Source organism: Aquarana catesbeiana, linkage group LG06 (genome assembly GCF_042186555.1).
Source record: "Aquarana catesbeiana isolate 2022-GZ linkage group LG06, ASM4218655v1, whole genome shotgun sequence".
In the NCBI taxonomy this organism is placed as follows: Eukaryota; Metazoa; Chordata; class Amphibia; order Anura; family Ranidae; genus Aquarana; species Aquarana catesbeiana.
In genome coordinates, this window is record NC_133329.1 from 105,287,172 (window position 1) to 105,310,816 (window position 23,645).

Below are 23,645 nucleotides of genomic sequence, written 5' to 3' on the forward strand. Positions count from 1 at the left end.
CTGCAGGCATCATCCCGGTACCGTTGTTTACAGCGGGCGATCGGCTACCCGTGTATAACAACCGATGCGGCTAAAAGCCGCTCGGCTGTTATACCGGAGGAGCGGGAGGGGACATCCCCCCCCTCCCGCCGCCTCCCGCCGCTGTTACCGGGCCTCCCGTGCGATCGGGAGGCCCGGTGTCCGTTCGGCTGCCTTCGGCGGCTGGGGGCGGGCTGGAACGAAGCTGCGAGCGGCTTCGTTCCAGCCTTCTTGTTGTAAACGCGGAAGCGACGTCATGACGTCACTTCCCGTTTACTCGGCTGCCAATGGCGCCGAATTTAAAAAAGTACACAGTATTCAGAATCGCCGTTTTCGGCGATCTGAATACTTTGAAGTGTAAAGGAGGGATGGGGGGTCTTTTAGACCCCCATATTACTGTCACCACATATTACTGTCACAAGGGATGTTTACATTGCTTGTGACAGCAATAAAAGTAAAAAAAAAAAAAAAAAAAATTTTAAACACAATTTATAAAGTACAAAAATAAATAAATTAAATAAAAAAAAAAATTTTTTTTAAAGTGCCCCTGTCCCTGCGAGCTCGCGCAGCGAAGAAAACGCATACGGAAGTCGCGCCGGCATATGTAAACGGTGTTCAAACCACACATGTGAGGTATCGCCGCGATCGTCAGAGCGAGAGCAATAATTCTAGCCCTAGACCTCCTCTATAGCTCAAACCTGGTAACCGTAAAAATTTTTTTAAAGCGTCGCCTATGGAAATTCAAAGGTACCATAGTTCGTCGCCATTCCACGAGTGCGTGCAATTATAAAGGGTGACATGTTTGGTATCTATTTACTCGGCGTAACATCATCTTTCACATTATACAAAAAAATTGGGGTAACTTTACTGTTTGGATTTTTTAAAGTTCATGAAAGTGTCACTTTTCCAAAAATTTGCGTTTAAAACACCGCTGCACAAATACCGTGTGCTAAAAAATATTGCAACAATCGCCATTTTATTCTCTAGATTCTCTGCTAAAAAAATATATATAATGTTTGGGGGTTCTAAGTAATGTTCTAGCAAAAAATACGGATTTTAACTTGTAAACACCAAATTTCAAAAATAGGCTTAGTCATGAAAGGGTTAAGCTGCGTAGGGGGTTTTTCACTGTCAGGGTGGTGAGGATGTGGAACTCTTCCACAATCGGTGGTGTCGGCAGCAAGTATGGGTAGTTTTAAAAGACTTTTGGACGTGCACCTTAGCGAAAACAATATACAGGGATATGTTAAATGATTTATATATATATATATATATATATATATATATATTCAACCTTACCAACTACATAACTATGTAACTATATACGGCTGACCCTTGCCAACGCAAAGCAAGAATGAAACGAAAGAAAAAATCATCTTCACGTTTTTTCCCTATCAGTTGGACAGACATTGTAAGACTCTATGGGGTTTATTTACTAAAGGAAAATCCACTTTGCACTATAAGTGCAGTCACTGTATATCTGAGGGGGACATACAAGGAAAATAAAAAACAGCATTTTTGCTTGCACACGATTTGATGATAGAAATCAGCAGAGCTTCCCCACATTTCAATTTTCCCCTCAGATCTACAGCGACTGCACTTCCAAGTGGACTTGTAGTGCAAAGTGGATTTTCCTTTAGTAAACAACCCCCTCTGGCTCTATATAGGCACTGTGGGGTAGATTTACTAAAACTGGAGAGTGCAAAATCTGGTGCAGATCTATATAGAAACCAATTAGCTTCCATGTGTTACTGTCAAAGCCTAATTGAACAAGCTGAAGTTACAAGCTGATTGGCTACCATGCACAGCTGCTCCAGATTCTGAGCGCTCCAGTTTTAGTATATCCCCCCCCCCCCCCCCCACTGATCTGACCTTTACACTTGACGTCATCTGAAATTCTTTTCATTCTACACTAGTTTACCTTTAGCACTACAGTTTTTTTTTCCTCTAACAAAATCCCTGGCCTAGCTCTGTACAGTTGTAACCATAGGACAGGAAGTTAATGGCAGGATTACCATGTTAAAATAAAGAATAAAAAAGAAAAAAAGTGAAAAAAGAAAACTAATGCAGCCACCGCATCTAAGGATCAGTAAACTGCAATACTATACATATTTGTTCTTTCATTTAGATACGATTAAAGGATTAATGAATGTCATTTGTGTCTGATGTTTGTTTGCACTTTGTCGTGTGTCTGAGAATAATTTCCCGAACGATAATTATAATGAGTTGTTTTTAGTCAAATTTTTTAAAAGCACACATCAAATGATATGAATACAGACTAAATATGGAATATTTATTCACTAGACATGTATTCACAATAAATAACTAAAAATTGTATACTTACCTGACGGTAATTTTCCTTTCCTGATGCATAAGCATGACAGCATACATGTATGGGTTAGGCTCCGCCCCTCGCCCCATCAGGACTGGTTATACTATATTTAAATAAGTCACCTCCTCCTAGGCAGCATTCTCATAACTATACTCAAATGCAAGGCCCACAAGGGAGATACCTGTATACTGTCATGCTTATGCATCAGGAAAGGAAAATTACCATCAGGTAAGTATAAAATTTTTAGTTTTCCTGACACAAGCATGACAGCACACACATATGGGATGTAGCACGCCCATAAAACCACAAGGGAGGGCCATGCTGAAGAAGTGTTTTATCCAACATATCATTAGATTAATTTAGAACTGAAGTCAATTCCCCTGCTTCCAATGCTGATTGTTTAACTCTGCAATAGGCAAAAAAGTGGTTTGTAGTATATGAACCTGGTTGGTATCCTGTCAAATTCTGGACCTCTGAATTTTGCCCGTGAGTAAGCAACCCATCTGGTAAAGTGAGCTCTGTACTAGATTGATGAATTCATCTTCGTTCTATAAGCCCCTCAGGCTACTTTGACCTGAGATAATGCCATTTTTCTAATGGACAGTAAAAAGTCTTCTTCTGAAGAGGCCACTGTCTGACCTTCTAGAGAAGGGCCACTTCCATGTATATCTTCCCCATAGAGTCTATTACCCCAGCTTGTGGTGACGCAGACATTTCAGTTTGGACACGCTGGAAGGGTGATGTCTTGACCCAGAAGCAAGGATGCAGACCTTCGTCTGGTGCTGGAGAAGAAGAAACCAGAGCTATTTTGTTTGATTACGGTATCTGAACGCCTTCTCCCAGACGTGATCGGCTTAAGAAATACTGCTTTAGTGTCACTGAACCTATTGAGGAAGTCTTGTTCAGAAAAATGGAAGAGTGGGACAATCTTCCCAACACTAATTGTACTGCAAGTTCTAAAGGGGAAAGAACAAACTGTACCGGCCTTTCGAAATTGGTTTCCCCAAGATGTGCGGCAGTCACTGGACCTCAAGAAATGAGGACCTGACCAAGACTTGACTACTGCTCAATCCCCTATCTTGGCTTACTTGCAGATATCTTAATCTTTACAGTCAGGAGCAGAGGATTCCATCCTTAAATTCTGCAAGATTTCCCCCATTCTGGTATAACTGGAGTTTTCCGCAGGGTTTCAAATACTGAAGGTGAGACCCTTAAATGAGCCTTCCTAACTTGGTCTCCCAGTTACTAGATATAACGTGGCTGAATTTGGATACACTTGGCTCCGCTGTGTGAGGTCTGAGATCTCAGAAAGAATAGGGAGGTTCTTGGACCAAAGACTGTACTTTGAGGACACCATGGCCTGCAAGGCCACCTGATCATTATTGCCCTTATCACCACTGTATGACTACAGATCCTGATGAGGAACTTGGAGATCACAGGGTCTGTTGGCTATAGAGGGTAACCTGCTGACCCAGCTGGATGTTAGTAGATCCACTGACTCCACATCTGGAAAGCTCCTCTTGCAGGAATAACTTCCATTCCTGACCATTTAGTTTACTGCCAAGTTGAGATTCATTGGACAAGATTTGGTAACATTTGCTTAAGGCCTTGATTGCTCTAAAGAATCATAGTGGGAATTAGAATACTTGGAAGAGTGGAAAGAAATTCTATTGACTTCCTTACCGCACAAAGTACAACTCGCCAGCACACCAGGAATCTTCCGTTGTTGTCCCAAGGTTTTGATGCAGACAGATCACATCACAAAGACAATGCTGCACAGGCCCCATTGATCCCGAGCCTCCTGCCCAAATTTGCATTAATTTCTGCAATATAACACCTACTGGGCACATTTGAGTGAAAAGGAGCTTTGCTGCTCCTCAAGAGGAGCAGACTTGGGCTTAGGCAATCAAAGACAATTATGGATCTTCCTATCTCTTCTATATCTCTTCTGAGGCTAGGTCACCAACTCTTTGTTCTAGGCCTAGGTGACTAGCCTAAGGGGTTAGTCCCTGATCTGGTCATCACTGATTCCATCTTAAATCATGTTCCATTTGAGGTATACACAGTCAGTGGGTTAATCCATAGGGCTTGACTAACCCCACAGAATAGTAGGAGTAACAACCTGCTGCATCCATAGTGGTTGTAATGCATCGCTTGTCACTCTAATTTCACTCATGGATCAAACACCACAGAGGCGTATTACTGGCCAAGTTTGCCTTCAACTCGCCTGCTGAGAACCAAATAGCTTTGGCTACTGAAGTGAACTCCAACGCAGGCCACGCTATACTCCCTAATGGTAGTATAAACCTTCATTTCCAAATCCATATTGCTATTCCCATGCCTCTGAGAAGGCTATTACATCATCCACTGGCAGACTGGCACTTCTGGCTAGTCTGATGAAGGTTACTTGGCTTGGCTAACTGCGTCTGCAGTAAAAGTTTACAGAGGGGATCTTGCTTCCTCTGTTAGCATGAAGAAACATCTGGTCAATTTGATGAACGCTAATTGTCCTGCTGCTTTTGAGACAGAGATACCCTTTAAACAAACTCAGCTGTTTGATTAGCTTAGTACCTGAGCGTTAGGGACTACAGATCCACCCAGTCAGTTTTCATCTGCCTTTGTGTTTACTGCCTCCTGATATGCAACTTGGCATAGCATCTTGGCAGGTACGTCAGCAAACCACACTCCCCATACTGCCCAGGATGGTCCTTTTTGTGATTTGCTTTAGTCTACCCCTTCTGGAAGCACTTTGAATGTATAGCAGTTTTCTTTAGAGCCAAACAGGACCTGTCACTGTTGGAAGAACAAGTTGTCACTTTTCCTTTGGGGAGTGGTGCTGGTATTTATGGGCTGGAGAGTTTTACTATCCATACTGCCCGCACACTCTTTTATTTATTTATTTTTTTAGGATAGCATACCTACCTGACCCTCACCTTATTGATCGTGGCTGGTCTCTGGGTAAGCTCATGGCTCAACATATGAGCTGCAGGTTTGTGGTCATAATAAATACCTGGAAGTACTGGCTAGGACATAGCCTTAATACAATATCAGTGGCCATCCACACACCCATTTGCAGACATTGAAGCAGCAAATGGACCTATATTCTGTGAGCAAGGGTTAAACCCTTAGACAGAAGCAATTACAGATAGTAGTGTAATAAACCAATTACTTAAGGCACTGTAACTTAAGTTGAAAAAACAAGAGGGTTTATAACCCCTTTAATGCATCCTATGCATTAGGTGAAAAAACTTCTGGCAGTCACTGGCTCCCCAGCCCCCCCCCCCCCCTCTGTTTTACTTACTTGAGCCCCGTATTTCTCTTGGCGGAGACGCGCTGTCCCTCTCTGCATGGGGTCCCAGCTCTTGATCGGATAGTTTGATAGCAGCGCAGCCATTGACTCCCGCTGCTCTCAAATAAATCCAATGACGCGGGCGCCGGGGGGCGGGGCCGAGTCCAGCATCAGTGTCTATGGACGCCGAATGCTGGACTTGGAAGCACGCCCGCAAGGTAACCCCCCAGGAGAGCGCTTCTCCTAGGGGGTTGTCTGATGTGAGGAGGAGCCGCTAGAGCTGCCGAGGGACCCCAGAAGTCAAAGGTTTTGGGGCCACTCTGTGCAAAACGAGCTGCACAGTGGAGGCAAGTATGACATGTTCGTTATTTTAAACAAAAAAATATAAAAACGAGCCTTTACAATCACTTTATGCAGAACACTGCATTTTTTCACGCTGACATTTAGACATAATAGGCATAATTAGACATTAACCACTTAAGGACCAAGCCTCTTTTTGAGATTTTGTTTACAAGTTAAAAACAGGTGTTTTTGCTAGAAAATTACTTAGAACCCCCAAACATTATACCGTTTTTTCTAACATCCTAGAGAATAAAATGGCGGTTGTTGCAATACTTCTGTCACACCGTATTTGCGCAGCGGTCTTACAAGCGCACTTTTTTTGGAAAAAATACACTTTTTTTTAAATTAAAAAATAACACAACATTAAAGTTAGCCCAATTTTGTTTTATATTGTGAAAGATAATGTTACGCTGAGTAAATTGATACCCAACATGTCACGCTTCAAAATTGCGCCCGCTCGTGGAATGGCGACAAACTTTTACCCTTAAAAAAATCTCCATAGGCGACGTTTACAAAAATTCTACAGGTTGCATGTTTTGAGTTACAGAGGAGGTCTAGGGCTATAATTATTGCTCTCGCTCTGCCGATACCTCACATGTGTGGGTTGAACACCGTTTTCATATATGGGCGTTACTCACGTATGTGTTCGCTTCAACACGCAAGCTCGGAGGGACGGGACATGTCTAAAAAAAAAATTATTTTTCGTTTTTATTTTACCTTTTTTTTTTTTTTTTTTTTTTTTTTTTTAAAAAACTCTTTAAAAAAAAAAAATTGTGTCACTTTTATTCCTATTACATGGAATGTAAACATTCCTTGTAATAGAAAAAAAAAGCATGACAGGACCTCTTCAATATGAGATCTGGGGTCAAAAAGACCTCAGATGTCATATTTACACTAAAATGCAATAAAAAAAAAAAAAATAAATATCATTTAAAAAAAAAATTAGAAAAAAAATGGCCCTTTAAGAGCTATGGGTGGAAGTGACGTTGTGACGTCGCTTCCGCCCTACAATGTTATGGAGACGGGTGGGGGCCATCTTCCCCTCACTCGTCTCCATACCCAGCAAGGGGAAACATCCGATCGCCTCTGCCGCTACCGACAGATCCAGTAAGCGCCGGAGGGCATCAGAGTGAGGCGGGAGGGGGGCGAATCCGCCACAGAGACCACTCTTATCGGAAAGCGGACCGCCAGCCCAAAAAGAGGATATGGGTTATGGCAGCTAGCTAACGGGAATCTCTAATACCTGCCACTACTATTCACACCAGACCTAATCACCAATGTGAATGGAGCCTCAATGTTTATGGGGCACCAGCTGTTAGTGCTTTGCCTTCCTTGAACAGTTTATTTGCTAATGTACAGCACGTTACTGGGAGGTGGACATCAAGAAAAATAGGACAGGGAGGAAAAAAAGCTGAATTAGTAGTTTAAAGTGAACCTGACATTCCCTAAAAGGTTCTACAGTAACAAAGGATGCTGAAGTTGTTCAGGCAGCTTACCAGGACTAGTTAGAACCCTTTCACACTGGCACCGCTCCACATTAGTGGTAAAGCGCCGCTAGTTTTAGCGGCGCTTTACCATCGTTTTAACAGTGCTTTTAAATGCCGAAGCATTTAACCCTTTCTTTGGCTGCTAGCGGGGGTTAAAATTCATTGCAATGGGTATTTACCGCTCCTAAACTGTTCCAAAGATGCTGCTTGCAGGACATTTTCTAACGTCCTGCAAGCGCACCGCTCCAGTATGAGAGCACTCGGGCTTTCACACTGGGGCCGCAGGGGAGGTGTTTTTCAAACGCTTTACAGATGCTATTTTTAGCCCTTTAACACCTGAAAAATGCCTCCAGTGTGAAAGGGGTCTTAATGCTTATCGGGCAGCAGTGGAGTAATCCTTATGCAGCAGTTCTGACAAATAAATCAGAATCCTGACCTAAACTTCTATATCAATCCGCCGGCACATGTAAAAAAGATGCATGCTCCACTCCCTCCTCCAGGCAGTCATTGTAAACAATCCAAGGGACTACTCTGCAGCACAAAGGTAACAAAGGATGCTAAAGTTGTTCAGGCAGCTTACCAGTAGTAGGTAGTTCAAGGGGTTGTAAACTCTCGTGGTTTTTCCCCTTAACGCATTCTATGCATTAAGGTGAAAGACCTTTTGTAGTGCTGCAGCCCCCCCGTTTTACTAACCTGAACGCTGTCATCTTCCGGCCGGGAACGAGCACACCATCTGGACTGTAGCTACTGTCTCGTGTCCTTATTGGATAGATTGATAGCAGCGCAGCCATTGGCTCCCACTGCTGTCAATCAAATCCAATGACACGGCGCTGGGGGGCGGGACCGAGTCCTGCATTCTGTGTGAATGGACACAGATGCGAGACTCGGGAGCACGCCCGCACGGGTGTCCACCAAAGAGAGCGCTTCTCCAACGTGGACACTCGATGTGGGGAGGAGCCACCAGCGCCGCTGAGGGACCCCAGAAGAGGAGGATCGGGGCCACTCTGGGCAAAATGAACTGCACAGTAGAGGTAAGTATGACATGTTTGCTATTTAAAAGAAAAAAAAAACGAGGGTTTACAACCCCTTTAAGGCTCGATTCACACCTATGCATGTTGCTTTTGAGCGTTTTTGGAGGTTTTTTTTTCATGCTTGCCGCGTTTTTGAGCCGCGTTTTTGCCGCGTTTTAGCGGCGTTTTTGCCGCGTTTTTGCCGCGATTTGCGTTTTGCGTTTTTTTTTTTTTTTCATTTTTTTTTACAGTCTTACAAAAAAATTACAAAAAAAAAAAAAAAACGGCAAAAACGCACCAAAAACGCACCAAAAACGCATCAAAAACGCTGCAAAAAAGGTGCACTTGCGTTTTTGATGCTTGTCCATTGAAAACCATTACATGCAAAACGCTGCATTTTGCATGAGAAAAAGTCCCCGACCCTTTCCAAAAACGCGGAGATACAAAAAAGCATTGATGTGAACATGTTCCATAGGAACCCATGTTAAAAAATTCCCGTGCATTTCTGCAAAATGCAAAATGCATCAAAAAACGCGCTAGTGTGAATGGGGCCTAATGCTCATCCCCAGCAGCAGAGTAATCCTTAGACAGCAGTCTACGTCTATATCAATCCGTCGGGGCATGTAATTGCCGGGAACCGCAGCACAAGGATTCCACCTGTGCCCGAAAATCATCAAATAGTCCCAGCGGAGTAATCCCTGTGCTGCGGTTTCCGGCAGTTACATGCGCCGGCGGATTGATATAGACAGGGGGACAATTTAATTTAATTGTCCGGAGCCGCTGCACAAGAATTACTCAGCTGCAGTGTGTTGAACATTAACTAGTTCCATTCCTTCCTCAGCGGCCCCCTGCTGCTGCCCAAAGGACACTTGTTCTGTTCCTTCCCTGACCCCCAGCTGCCACAGTCCAGTCTGACTCATGTGCCCGGATTCCGAGCAGACTGAAACCCGGACTCATGATTCAAAACCCAGACTGTCCTGGTGAATCCCAGACAGGTGGCAACCCTAACTGGAGGTAATATAAGGTATTAAATTTCAAATAAACGTTTACCAGTGTTGTGCATTATGTTTGAAATTAGTATAACCATGAAAAAAAGTCTCAGCCTTTAGTACTACTTTAACCACTTGCTGACCCGTCACAGTACTCTAATTACAGTGCATCCGGAAAGTATTCACAGCACTTCACTTTTTCCACATTTTGTTATGTTACAGCCTTATTCCAAAATGAATTAAATTCATTATTTGCCTCAAAATTCTACAAACAATACCCCATAATGACAATGTGAAATAAGTTTGTTTGAAATCTTTGCAAATCTATTAAAAATAAAAAACGAAAAAATCATCCTTTGCCATGACACTCAAAATTGAGCTCATGCGCATCCTGATTCCACTGATCATCCTTGAGATGTTCCTACAACTTGATTGGGGACAACCTGTGGTAAATTCAGTTGATTGTTTTTAATCTGTTTTTATGATTTTTTTGAAAACAGTTTAAACAGATACATATACATGCATATTAATCACATTATAAAATTGGATGCTGTAATACAGGGGTCTCAAACTTGTGGCCCTCCAGCTGTTGTAGAACTACAAGCCCCATCATGCCTCTGCCTGAGGGAGTCATGCTTGTAACTGTCAGCCTTGAAATGCCTCATGGGACTTGTAGTTTCGCAACAGCTGGAGGGCCGCCAGTTTGAGACCCCTGCTGTAATACATCCTCGGCAAAGGAAAACTATATCCCATGATAATTTCTACTTTCCATTTCTATATCTGTCAAATCATCTTACATCATTTATGTAGCAGAATCTCTAACCTCTTCCAGTCTAATGGGAACCGTCAAAGCCAAAGATAGCTGACATCCTTCAATATGTAGTGGGTTGTGAGGAATAGTGGGTGCAAAGGTGGTAAAAGTCATTGGGCGCCAGACACTTCTTTGATGTAAAAGAGGTTTTATTTCTTTGACAATCCTTTTTATATTTTGCAAGGGAAACAGGGTTAGGGCCAGGACACCCTTATAGTTGCAATTTCATATGGCAGACTCCGAGACTTCAACAAGAGGACAGCTGTACAGGTAAAGGCCCAGCAAGGTACCACTTCTGCACGTGCAGGATTGCTGTCTCCTATGGCAACAGTACTTAAACAGTTCCTAACTCAAAGTAAGAGTTCTCTTAGCTGTACTACAACCTCTCCTTGTAGTTCTTCAGCCCCTTGAGCTCCTGGTCTCTTACTGGACTCTCTGATTCACTGACTCTGAATCCCGTGAGCTCCTCAAGGCTTTTGCGGTGGTATCTCCCTCAGGCTTCACCCACGCTTCCCTGCTGGGTCCCTAGCTTGGCACTTCGGATACCTTCTAGCTTCACCCCTGCTGACCGGCTCGGTCCCTAGCTTGGAACACAAGGCTGCTTTGCAAGTTATGGTTATGACTAAGGTCTTATAGGCTGAAACGCGTCAACTGACTTAATCTGTGTTTGTTTACTGTGGTTATTCAATAAAATGAAGAAATTTTAAGAGCAACAACCGGAGTGCGGATATTACTCTACTCAGCCAGCGACTGTGGATCGAGCACCTGGGAGCTCTGCTATCTATGTGGTGTATGGGTAGTAGCACTGACCTTTCTGTTTATGCTTTGCAAGCGTCATTTCCGCTGTTTGGGTCCCTGACTTGATCACCGCCTGAAGTTTCCCGATTCTCCACCATGCCCGTTCGGTGAGAATACTGCTCTGGTACTTACTTCAGTTACTCGCTGTGGTCCCAGGTAAAGGCGATTGGTCCCTTAGTGGCGACAGCTCCCCTTCTACCCCCGACCGCGACAGGTTCTCCGGCCGGCAGAACCGTCACTTTTGGATGGACTGCAAGCCTCAGTCCCAACCCTGCACTGCTCTCTTATATCTGGATAGGCCCTCACACAGCCTGGCAGCTTGATGCCCCTGGGATATGCCCAATCTCCGGCCTAGCAGCCGGGGGCGTACTACACACGTCCACCCAGACGGCGGTCTGGGTGGCACACAAGAACCTGGATCACCTGACCTCACCTGAATATATAGGTTCTCCCAGCAAGTCAAGAGATTCATCAAAATCCCTGCCCATTGGCTGAGATACCCCATATACCCATAACCTGACCTTGAGTTATCCTTCCTAATCCAATACCTCCAAATGCCCGGCCACCTGGTGGTAGAAGAGGAAAATACAACCAGGCCAAACTTAGGGAGAAGTCAATGGATCCCTAGTAATTAACTACAGTAGCTACTCCTGACAAGGAATTTGGTGAGGAACTCCCTGACTAAACCCCAGGGCACTACATTTACATATGATACATCCCTATACCAATGCATTCTATTCATTACACAATCAAACCTCCATTCTTCAGTAGGCATTCATCACAAGACATATAAAACATAACTACAACAATACCCAAACAACACAAAAAAAAGGGGGGCTTGGGGTTAGAGGGGATATTACGGTCATGTTCATAGATATTGTACATACAAAATAGTAAAATGTCCACAGGTACTTCAATAAGTGCCTCTGAATACTAAAGCAGCTCTACTGTCATTACGACTAGCTTTCATATGATGATAGCATATGAGAAGGATGAATGTCAGATGGTGATAAAAAGTCCAGAGAGACACAGGTAGTGATCCTAATGTGGTATTGTATGTGTGCACCTCACACCAGAATCCTCAAGCCATGCATCACACTCCCCTTAGGGGTTCTCACTCACTAGAACGCAAAACACATCAAGCCTTGATATGTTTCAGATGGCCATCATCCACATCACGGAGGGTGTCAGAGCTGTACAAGATCTCCCATGGGTACTCGGATAAAGAAAGAAGCTCCAAATAGCATAATTCTGTTTTTACCCTTTATTAATCTCAATGACAAACTCCATAAAATCCGACAGTAAGATGGTTCTTATGTCATCGTCAAACAGCAGCGTTATTCACAGCACAGGATGGACACGAGACTCACAAACATAAGGAAGACAACGTGGCAGGAACTGGGAGACTAGTCAGGATCGAGGGAAAGATGAATGCAACAATGTACAGCTACATCCTTGATGAAAACCTGCTCCAAAGCTCTCTGGACCCCAGACTGGGACGAAGGTTCCAAAAGGACAATGACCCTAAGCCCACAGCCAAGATTACAAAGGAGTGGCTACGAGACAATTTTGTTGAGTGGCTCAGCCAGAGTCCAGACTTGAACCTGATTGTATATCGCTGGAGTGATCTGAAAATGGCTGTGCACTGACTCTCCCCATCCAACCTGATGGAGCTTGAGAGGTCCTGCAAAGAAGAATGGGAGAAACTGGCCAAAAAAAACTTGAGGTTGTAATTGGTGCCAAAGGTGCTTCAACAAAGTATTGAGCAAAGGCTGTGAATACTTATTTACATGTGATTTTTATTTTTTTTTTATTTTTAATAAATTTGCAAAGATTTCAAACAAACATCTTTCACGTTCTCATTATGGGGTATTGTTTGTAGAATTTTGAGGAAAATAATGAATTGAATCCATTTTGGAATAAGGCTGTAAAATGTGGAAAATGTGAAGCACTGTGAATACTTTCTGGATGCACTGTATACTGCAGCAGGGTGCCACGTATAGGCACAATCACGTACATGCACATGACTGTGCCTGCTATGGTTTAGAAGTGCGCAGCACCCCTCAGCGCCCACTGCTGTGTCAGGTAATCACATGATCACAATGTCAAAAAAGCTGTTATGAATAAATTAATAAAGGATCAGGGTTCCTGCAGCCTCATAGGACAGTCAGAGTAGAATGAAAACTCCTCCTACAAGCTTTAACCAGAAACTAATAGAAGTCACAAGACTGCTATATACTGCTGATGAGAAAAGGTATTTAGCAGTTTATATTTACTAAAATTGTTGCATTTCCATGCTCTGTGTACCGTGGGAGACCAGATATAGTGAATGCAGAGTCCTGGGTTTAGTAACACCACATGGGGGTGCCTACGCATGAAAACGCTGATTGCAATACATATGTTACATATTGCCGCACACGCCAGAGTGGACGCAATATTTCTACTGGCAGACCTCTTCCGTAAAACTAAACTGATGTCCTATAGGGGCTATTAAAATGTTGCCTATGGAAAATATAGGGTACTGAAGTGTGTCGCCATTTTACGGGTGCACGCATATTTAAGATTTGACATGCTGGGTATCTATTTACTCGGTGCAACCTCTTCTTTTAGATTTTACCCCAAAAATTGGGTAATTTATTGTTTGGGTGTCCTAAAATTAACTTTAGTGTATTCTTTTTACTGCAATTTTGCATTTCCTAGACCTTTGCGGTAATATCATGTGACATAAAAAATTTGGAATTACCATTATTTTATTCTCCAGGTTGTCTGCTTTCAGAAAATATATACTGTTTTGGGCGTTTTACGCAATCTTCAAGCCTAAAATGATTTCTTTAACCACTTGATGACCAGCCACCATCTTTATACTGCGGCAGGTCGGCACGATCCCGCAAACCGTCGTAGCTGTACGTCGGCTCCTTTAAGTGGGATAGCAGGCACGTGCACCCGCTGCACTGCGGGGTGCCAATGCTTGTGACCGACGGTCACAATGACCGCCGGCCACGCGCGATTGTGGGCACGAGAGACAGAACGGGGACATGTGTGTGTGTAAACGCACAAATCCCTGTTCTGTGAGGAGAGGAGATGCAGATTGTGAGTTCCTAATAGCTAGGAACCACGATCTGTCATCTCCTATAGTCAGTCCCCTCCCCCTACAGTTAAAACACACACTAGGGAACACAGTTAACCCCTTGATCCCCCCTGGTGTTAAGCCCTTCCTGGGTTGTGAACAAGCAAGCTATCGCTTGTGAAACGTCTACCATTGCCTGTATCTGTCTGACCCTTTTTTGACAATAAAGATGACATCGAGATAATTTGGAGTTCCAGTGTGCGTCCAATTCCTTGTCTTGTTAAACCATTCCTTGTCAGTGACATTTATACAGTAATCGGTGCATTTTTATAGCACTGATCGCTGTATAATTGTCAATCACCCCAAAAATGTGTCAAAAGTGTCCGATGTGTCCGCCATTCTGCCGCAGACTCGATAAAAATCGCAGATCCGCCATTACTAGTAAAAAAAAAATCATAGTAAAAATGCCATAAATCTATCCCCTATTTTGTAGATGCTATAACTTTTGTGCAAACCAATCAATATACGCTTATTGCGATTTTTATTACAAAAAATATGTAGAAGAATACATATCGGCCTAAACTGAGAAAAAAAATCTGCTTTTTTTTTCTAAAAAAAAATGGGGATAATTATTATAGCAAAAAGTAAAAAAATTTGTGTTTTTTTTTTCAAAATTGTCGCTCTTTTTTTGTTTATAGCGCAAAAAATAAAAACCGCAGAGATGATTAAATACCACCAAAAGAAAGCTCTATTTGTGGGGAAAAAAGGCATCAATTTTGTTTGGGTACAACGTCGCATGACTACGCAATTGTCAGACGCAGTGCCGTATCGCAAAAAATAGCCTGGTCATTGAGCAGCCAAATCTTCCAGGGCTGAAGTGGTTAAGCATGTGTACAAAAAAATAAAATAAAAATTGATTCTGGCAGCGAAAGGGTTAATTGAAACAATAATCAGCCAACTAATTAGTTATGAAAATATTAGTTGGAATTTGTATAAAGAAAGGTGTATTTGAAAAACAGGAACTGACGCCTGGCTTATTTCAGACTTTAAAATGTAGATTTTAAAATGTTACCAATTTGTAGAGTATTCAGTGTTCAGCAATGATCTTTAGGTAAAATATGTTGATTTATTATAAACACCCTTTGAAAAGTAACAGAAATAAATATTCTGACAGGTAGACATTGCATTGGTATTTCTCATTTGTTTTGGTTTCCCTCTTCTGCAAGATTCAAGCTGTTTCTAAAAATAGCTAAACGTAGCTAAACGGACAATAAAGCCTGATTGGTCAGTGTGTGGCAGTTACTCAGCCAGAGCACTAGAGGGGAGCCAAGGCAATACACTATGACGTCATCACACACCTGCTATACAGCAGCGCGACGGACAGTTGAATCATTCTTGAGTAGAGAGTGCTGTGAGCAGATGCACATTTCGTTTCTCTGCGATAGGATTACATTGAACACTGTGAGAAAATGATTTCCATAATGTTAAGACTTATTTTTCTTCTTCTACCACTAGCAACATGTAAGTATAAAGATTTATTAAGATTAGGAAATGTAGATTGCATTAAAGACAATAGGAAAAAAAAAGATGGTTACATTAGAACTAAAACTGGCTTTGATATGATGGTTACTGGTATAAAATATAAACAGTATAAACTAACTGGTGAATTTTAAATCAAGGCAAAATACTGCAAATAGTATACGTTGCAATCAGGACTTGCTGAAATGACATAAGATGAAAATCTGGTCCTGTTTACCAGATCTAGAGGTGTTTGGATGGGAAGAAGTGGGGCTTGGATGGCAGTTTTAACCCATTCTGTTCTGTATATGTAGAGGCTTCCAGCTGTTGCAAAACTACAAGTCCCATCATGCCTCTGCCTGTGGGAGTCATGCTTGTAACTGTCAGCCTTGCAATGCCTCATGGGACTTGTAGTTTTGCAACAGCTAGAGGGCTGCCAGAGACCCCTGCCCAGAAAATATGCTCACAACATCTATAATTTGTCATGTTCTGCACAAACAGCTTGGTTTATGAAGCTTTGGATAAAGATCATTATATTAGCAGCCTGCCTGTCATTTTCCGTTCTGATTAGACCCCTTTCACACTGGGGCGCTTTGCATGCGCTACAGCGCTAAAAACAGCGCCTGCAAAGCGCCCTGAAAGAGCTGCTGCTGTGTCTCCAGTGTGAAAGCCCCGAGGGCTTTCACACAGGAGCATTGCGCTGGCAGGATGCTAAGAGCCCTTTCACACTGGGGCGGTGGGGGGGGGGTGCCGGCGGTAAAACGGCACTATTTTTAACGCTGCTTTACCGTCATTTTAGCGTCGGTATTCGGCCGCTAGCGGGGGCGGTTTTACCCCCCTGCTAGCGGCCAAGAAAGGGTTAAAACCACCGCAAAGTGCTGCTGCAGCAGCGCTATGCTGACGGTATAGCCACGCTGCCCCATTCATTTCAATGGGCAGGAGCGGTATAAACACCGCTCCTTCACCGCTCCAAAGATGCTGCTAACAGGACTTTTTTTACCATCCTGCCAGCGCAGATTTCACACTGGAGTGTGAGCAGCGCCTCTCTTTCAGGGCGCTTTGCAGTCGCTATTTTTAGCGCTGTAGCACCTGCAAAGTGCCCCAGTTTGAAAGGGGTCTTCAAAAAATCCTGCTAGCAGCATCTTTGGAGCGATGAAGGAGCGGTGTATACACCGCTCCTTCACTGCTCCTGCCGATTGAAATCAATGGGGCAGCGCGGCTATACCGCCAGCATAGCGCTGCTGCAGCAGTGTTTAGCGGTGGTTTTAACCCTTTCTCGGCCGCTAGCAGGGGGGTACACCGCCCCTGCTAGTGGCCGAATACCGTCGATAAAACGATGGTAAAGTGGTGCTAAAAATATCGCCGTTTTACCATCGACACCGCCCCTGCCCCAGTGTGAAAGGGGCCTTAGACCCGGCTTAAAAAAAAAATCCTTATGCTGACTTTGTGAGTTGAGCCTTGGTCAGCTGGGGTGTGTTTAGAAGCCCCAATGGAACTTTAGGCTTAAAGTAGAACTCCAGGCACAAAAAAAAGTCTTTTATACATTTTTAGGCTGCATTCACACTGGAGCGTAGCGTTTTTGGAAACACACAAAAAACGCACTAAAACACGCAATACGCTTGCAGTAGCGTTATTTCTTTTAGGGAGCCCAAAAGCGGGTAGCAGTCATGTGTTTGTACAATAAAATGCACAAAAAAATGTGGAACGCAAAACGTTACGCATTTTTGGCTCAGTGCCAAAAAAAAAGGTACTTGAGCTATTTTGGCGTGTTTTTCATATGTAGGCCGCCCCATTCAAGGGTAACCATGGCAAAAAGATATGAATGCAGCTGTAAAAAATGAGGGTGAGTGGCGGCTTTTTGGGGGGGGGGGGGCAGCAAACAATCAACCGTTCGGTCGATCCCCCCGCCCCCCCCAACGTCGATTGGTCAGTTGGTTGGCCCCCCATCGCTCGCTCTTTCTGCCCACCAGCCCCGCCCTTACCCCATCTAGGTCGTGAGCAGCTTCTGCTCCATCCTGCGTCTCCTCCTCCTCGGCAGCTTCCTCCTCAGCGTCCAATACGGCCGCTTCTCCGCTCGGCCGATCGGGTCTTAAGACCCACTTCCTGATTGGCCGGGAGTAGAATCAGGAAGACAATAGAGGATATTAATTCGCTATTGTTACACAACTGGGTGGGCTTGGGTGCAGTGCTCTGCGCCCCGAGCCAACCTTTTTTTTAAGCGAGCCTTGGGCTCTAATCTTGTGCTTCCAAAAAAAAACCCCCATTGAAATCCATGTGTCCGGCGCCCTGCATGTAGATTTGGGGCAGGGCGCCTGGATTAGGGGATAGCGCCCCTGCACCCTGTATGAGCGGGCTGCCACTGCTCTGGGCAGTTGTGATTGACTGTAAACAGAAGCAATCTTTCTAGTTAAAGCATTAGTAAACGCATTAGCACCGCATACTAGCACATTGTGAGAGACTTACCTTGACACTAAGCCCTCCAGCAGCACGCTGCCACCACTGCAGAGGCTTCCATCTTCACCTGGTCTTCCTTCTGGGTTCATGGGCTGCTGCGGATTGAATGTCTGAGCTGCGATGATGGCATGCATGGGGAGTCTTGGGCACGCCGCACAGCTCTAAAGGAATGGCACAGGTATGCCGTTCTTTCAGAGCGCATGCGCCGGTAGAGGTCACCCGCTGCTGTTTACTAGAATATCTCCTAAACGATGCATTTAAAAATAAAGAGAATCTTCTACCACTTGAATTCATATGTTTGTATGTGCTGAAAAAGACTGCTATCGCCATACTTCTGCCACACACAGCAGCTATGAGAGCTGTGGCTCTCGTACAAGGAAGAAATCGTTTTGCCCTCCCTTGCCATTTACAGAACGCTTTGTAATCTACAAACCATTCACAAAACACAAGGCATTCTACGCATGTACAATATTTATATATTAGTAATATTAGTCTTGACAAGCATAAAACAATATTAAAACATGCCAATGCCTACTTAAAGGGAAACTTCACTTCCCCGTGGTGGGTCCTGCCCTGCCATTCTCTCTTCTTACGTCATCAGGGGGCCAGCTGTACCTTCCAGGTTCTTGAAGCCTGCCCCCTAATGTTGCACTGCAGCGCATGTGCAGAGTGGTGATTGGCTAACACTGGTGGAGATTAGCTGGCACATGTGCAGAGTGGTGGAGATTAGCTGGCACATGTGCAGAGTGGTGGAGATTGGCTGGCCCATGTGCAGAGTGGTGGAGATTGGCTGGCACATGTGCAGAGTGGTGGGGATTGGCTGGCACATGTGCAGAGTGGTGGGGATTGGCTGGCACATGTGCAGAGTGGTGGGGATTGGCTGGCACATGTGCAGAGTGGTGGGGATTGGTTGGCACATGTGCAGAGTGGTGGAGATTAGCTGGTCCATGTGCAGAGTGGTGGAGATTGGCTGGCACATGTGCAGAGTGGTGGAGATTGGCTGGCCCATACACACTGTGTTTGCGATCTGCATTTGGGGTGTCGTTATCTTTTGCATTGACACCCGCTGCAGATCACATGGGCATTGCGTTTTTAAAAGCGGTGCGGGAAACCGGCATGGAACATTGCATTCTAGTGTGAACGGGCTCTTATGTGGGAAATTGCGGGGCCGGGTCAAATGAAAGAATGAAAAGAAATGTAACTGTCTGATTTTGTAATGTGGAAGTGTGGGGTGAAGTCATTGGTGAGGGTGAAGTTCCTCCCTAAAGCATCATCTAATCATTTCACTTTGGACACAATCTGGTTCTGTTTATTAATATGCTTCAGCTGAACTCGCATGATTTCATTCCCGCATGTCAGTCCCGACTTCAGGGGCGATTTCAGAGACATCTATGCAGGTTTCTGTACAGATGTCAATGGAAATCGCACTCCCAAATCGCTAAAAGTAGTACAGAAGCTACTTTTGGTAATCGGTCGCTGTCATTGCTGCTAATACGGCATTCGATTTGACATGTGAAATCGCATTCCAAATCGCATCAATGTGAACCAGGGCTTAAAAGCGGAAAATGTTGCTACACTTACAATTTGAAAATGCACTTATTTCAGTATTTTGTTTAAATTTCACAAGTCGCAATCTCATGTTATTTTCTTTTTGTCTTTCCAGCCATGCCTGTGTACTATGAGAATTTCCAAAACAATCTGGACTATAGCAATGATGCAAAGGACAATTTCCAGTACACCCACCACAGCCTGGATGATTATGGCAATCCCCGAAGCATTCAGGGTATCCAAACCGATGATGCAGATGAGATAGGTAAGTTTAAATTTACATTTACAGACGTTTTTTCTATCATGCATTGAATCAGAGGAGAATGGCCCAGGCATACCCTTTTCGATAATCTTGCCCATCTTTTTAAATATTTTTCCCCCAAAAGGGTACAACCTCTTAAAAGACAACGTACAGTCAGTGTTTTTTATGTAATCTTTATTATGTGTACAGCTACAAAAAAAAAAAAAATTGTCTGGCATGTCCAGCCAGCAGGAGGTGCTCTTGGCTCATTTGTAACTTAGAACTTTATTCTTAGCTGCTCTGTTGACCAAAGTCTTTTGCGCACAGCGCTTAGGGGCTCATTTATAACATGGGGCCATTGATGGCCTAGTCATAAAATGTGGGTCATAATATGGAGCCCTGCAGCATATCTACATAAACCTCATCATTGGGCAATAACTGTTTTTATAGGCTTGTAAGGAATGTAATACGTTTTTAAGCTGTGCTCCTTCTAAATAAGAATGCCAGCTTTTTCCTGTGCAACCTTGTCATGAAGGCTGATCTTACCGCCTACAAGTCCTGGATTACCTGTCCAGGGGTGATCGAGCCCACTGTAGTTTGGTCGCTAACGCAAAAGGATCTATATGGGAGTGTTTAATATAATTAGGCAAATTTTGTCCCCCATCCTGGGCCTGTCTCTGCCCAGCTATTCATGGCTCTGACTACTGCTATGTATATCTGGGAAAAACGTTTAAAACTCATATGCAGCACATGTTTTGCCACATTTCCCCATGTTTTGTCTTTTTAAAAATGATGCATGTACAGAAAAATACCAGTTGATCCTGCAAGAAATCTAGTGCGCTCCTAACTTTCTGTTTGACTACACAACCCCACTGCTATTGCACTGAGATCTTAGGCAGCGTTGGTGGTTCCCCCCCTGGTGGACTGCAAACAACTCCCACTTCCTTTTCTCCATAACATAGGAGGAGGTGTTTTGTAGTGCAGCTGAGAAGCTGAGAAAATACCGTTTGGGATTTTGGTAGCAGTATTATCAGTTCACTATAGGAAGTTAGGAGCTCAGGTTTTCTGGTAGCATCAACAAGTATTTTTGTCTGTACTTTGTTTTTAAAGTTACAAAACATTGTAGAAATGTACATAATATGTATATTTTTTTATTTTGCCCAGTCAAAAAACTTTAAGCTGATTTTACACACCGAATGAGTCAAAGTAATGACTTGTCTCCCCTGCCTTTCCCTCCCTGCCTGCTCTATTCAGATGGGGGGCTATAGGGAGTTTCAATGAAAGAGAGTCCGAAGCCAAACATCTTATGTTACACCTTCTCTTTAGAAAACCTATAATGTTTTATTAATCCGGTGTTATTAAAAAAAGGTTTAATGTAAATGATTAAATGAAAATGTATAAAACATCAGTTTAAAAATGTATAACATAACCAGATATCTTTATCAATATCTTGTGCTTCTTGCAGGTGTCACTACTATAAGTTATGACCAAACGGAAGACCAAGTTCCTGCTTCCATAGAGCCGCAGGAAGACCTGACCAATGAGGAAGATCAAGTCACTGCAGCCACAGAGCCGCAGGAAGACCTGACCAATGGACCAGACCAAGTCACCGCAGCCACACAGCAGCAGGAAGAACTGACTGATGAGGAGGTGCGAGAGGTTGAGGTCCAAAATCTCTTTGACGTAAAAGAGAACAGAATAGTAGTCATTATTATAGGCGTTGGAGGATCTGTCGTAGGACTACTTATTGTTTTGAGTCTGGGTGGCCGACACATATACTTAAAGTAAGATAATTTTATACTTTATCATCTTTTCTGGATCTTCTTACAATATTCTGTCATTCAGCTTAATGAAAAGAGAAATTTATGAACTCATTAATCTTAATTGTCTTTATCTCTACAGACATAAGAAGAGACGGTGGAAATCCATACGGAGGGAAGCCAAACGAAAGAAAGGCAAACAGAGGGTACCAGAGGTAACAGTTGAGGAAGGCCTCCCAAATTATTCTGATGCCATCCCTCCACAGGACACACCTCAGGAGTCTCCACCAACTACTTCTGATGGAAGAAAGGTCACCTTCGACCTCCCTCCATCACCAGGCAGTTCCTCAGAACTAATGAAAGCTAAACAAAAGAGAGGCAAACTGAAGGTACCAGAGGCAGCAGTTGAGGAAGGCATACCAAATGATACAAATGCCATCCTTCTGCAGATGACACCTCAGGAGTCTCCACCAACTTCCTCTAAGAAAAAAAAGGTCACCTTTAACCTCCCTCCATCACCAAGAAGTTCAAGTCCGCCCTCTTTGTTAACAAGATTATCTATAGTGCCATCAGTTGAGTCTAGGAACACATCACAGTCTGTTGCTAAAGTCCCATTGGTGGAATTTCCCATCGATCCATCCAATGCTGTGGCTTCAGCTACCATTCACTATGGGCAGTCAAGTGCAGCTTCATCTATCACTTTTCAGTTTATTTCGGAAAGTGACCTACTTATGCACCCATACAAAGGGCCATCTTCGCCTGCACCGGATGCACAGGTGCTCCGGGTGCCACATTGAGAGGGGGGATACTCTGATGTAAGGCAAGCACATTGATGTAAGGGGGGGGGATACTGATGTAAGGGGTAGCTCTGCTGCAAGGAAAGCACTTTTGCGGTGGGGACAATGATATAAGGGGGGATAATGATTTAGGGGGGCACACTGGTGTAAGTGATTACTCTGAAGTAATAGCGGATACAGATGTAAGGGGGGCTTTGATGCAAGGAAGACACTATTGTAAGGGGGGACACTAATGTAAGGGGACATTGATATAAAGGGGAATTGATTAAAGGGGGACTCTGATGTAAGGGGGACCACTGATATAAGAGGAGACACTGATGTAAGTGGGAAGTCTGATGCAAGGAAGGCACTATTGTAAGGGATACACTGATGTAAGGAAGAACACTGATGTAAAGTGGGGAATTGATGTAAGAGGGGGCTCTGAAGTAAGGGGGGACACTAATGTAGAGGGGGACTCTGATGCAAGGAAGGCACTATTGTAAGGGGGGACACTAATGTAAGGGGACATTGATATAAAGGGGGAATTGATTAAAGGGGGGATTCTGATGTAAGGGGGACCACTGATATAAGAGGAGACACTGATGTAAGTGGGGAGTCTGATTAAAGGAAGGCACTATTGTAAGGGGGGACATTGATGTAAGGAAGAACTCTGATGTAAAGTGGGGAATTGATGTAAGAGAGGGCTCTGAAGTAAGGGGGGGGCACTAATATAGAGGGGATTTTGATGCAAGGAAGGCACTATTGTAAGAGGGGACACTGATGTGAGTGGGCATTGATATAAGGGGCAGTGTTAATTTCAACATCAAATTTCAATTTCGTTTTAGTCATGGTCTTTTGGCTAAATTGCTGCTCTAGTCGTATTTTAGTCATCTTCATTGTTTTAGTTTTAGTCACATTTTAGTCATGTGAATTGTTTTAGTTTTAGTTGTATTTTAGTCATCTGCATTGTTTTAGTTAGCATTGCACTGACACCCAACGCTGATTGCAAGTGCAGTTCTCTCTCCACATTAAGACAATGCAGTGATTTTTTTCCCCTGGAACATGGTTTTGGAAAAAACGATGGCAGGACAATATCTTGGTTCAGGTGAAAACCTGAGACCACTTTTGGTAAAAAACCTGGACGAGGGCGCAACACCACTCTGTCCTCGTGAAAAATCAAATATGGCTCTTTACAAGAAAGAGCA

The 23,645-nt window shown here is 43.7% G+C and overlaps 1 protein-coding gene across 1 annotated transcript; it reads left to right on the forward strand.

The window, feature by feature from the left end:
- The first annotated feature begins 17,479 nt into the window (after window positions 1-17,479).
- LOC141148036 (uncharacterized) lies at window positions 17,480-22,872 on the forward strand. Its single transcript, XM_073635193.1, has 4 exons — window positions 17,480-17,504; window positions 19,779-19,928; window positions 21,370-21,688; window positions 21,807-22,872. Exons 1-4 carry the CDS (start codon window positions 17,480-17,482, stop codon window positions 22,459-22,461), a joined length of 1,149 nt encoding a protein of 382 aa, XP_073491294.1. The 3' UTR covers window positions 22,462-22,872.
- Window positions 22,873-23,645: the final 773 nt, after the last annotated feature.

Excerpts from the sequence above, each read along its gene's own strand:
- LOC141148036 (XM_073635193.1), top strand. The coding sequence starts at position 17,480 with ATGAATGCAGCTGTAAAAAATGAGG. Across the intron at positions 17,505-19,778 it reads TGCAGCTGTAAAAAATGAGG|CCATGCCTGTGTACTATGAG; the intron begins GTGAGTGGCGGC and ends TTGTCTTTCCAG. Across the intron at positions 19,929-21,369 it reads CGATGATGCAGATGAGATAG|GTGTCACTACTATAAGTTAT; the intron begins GTAAGTTTAAAT and ends TGCTTCTTGCAG.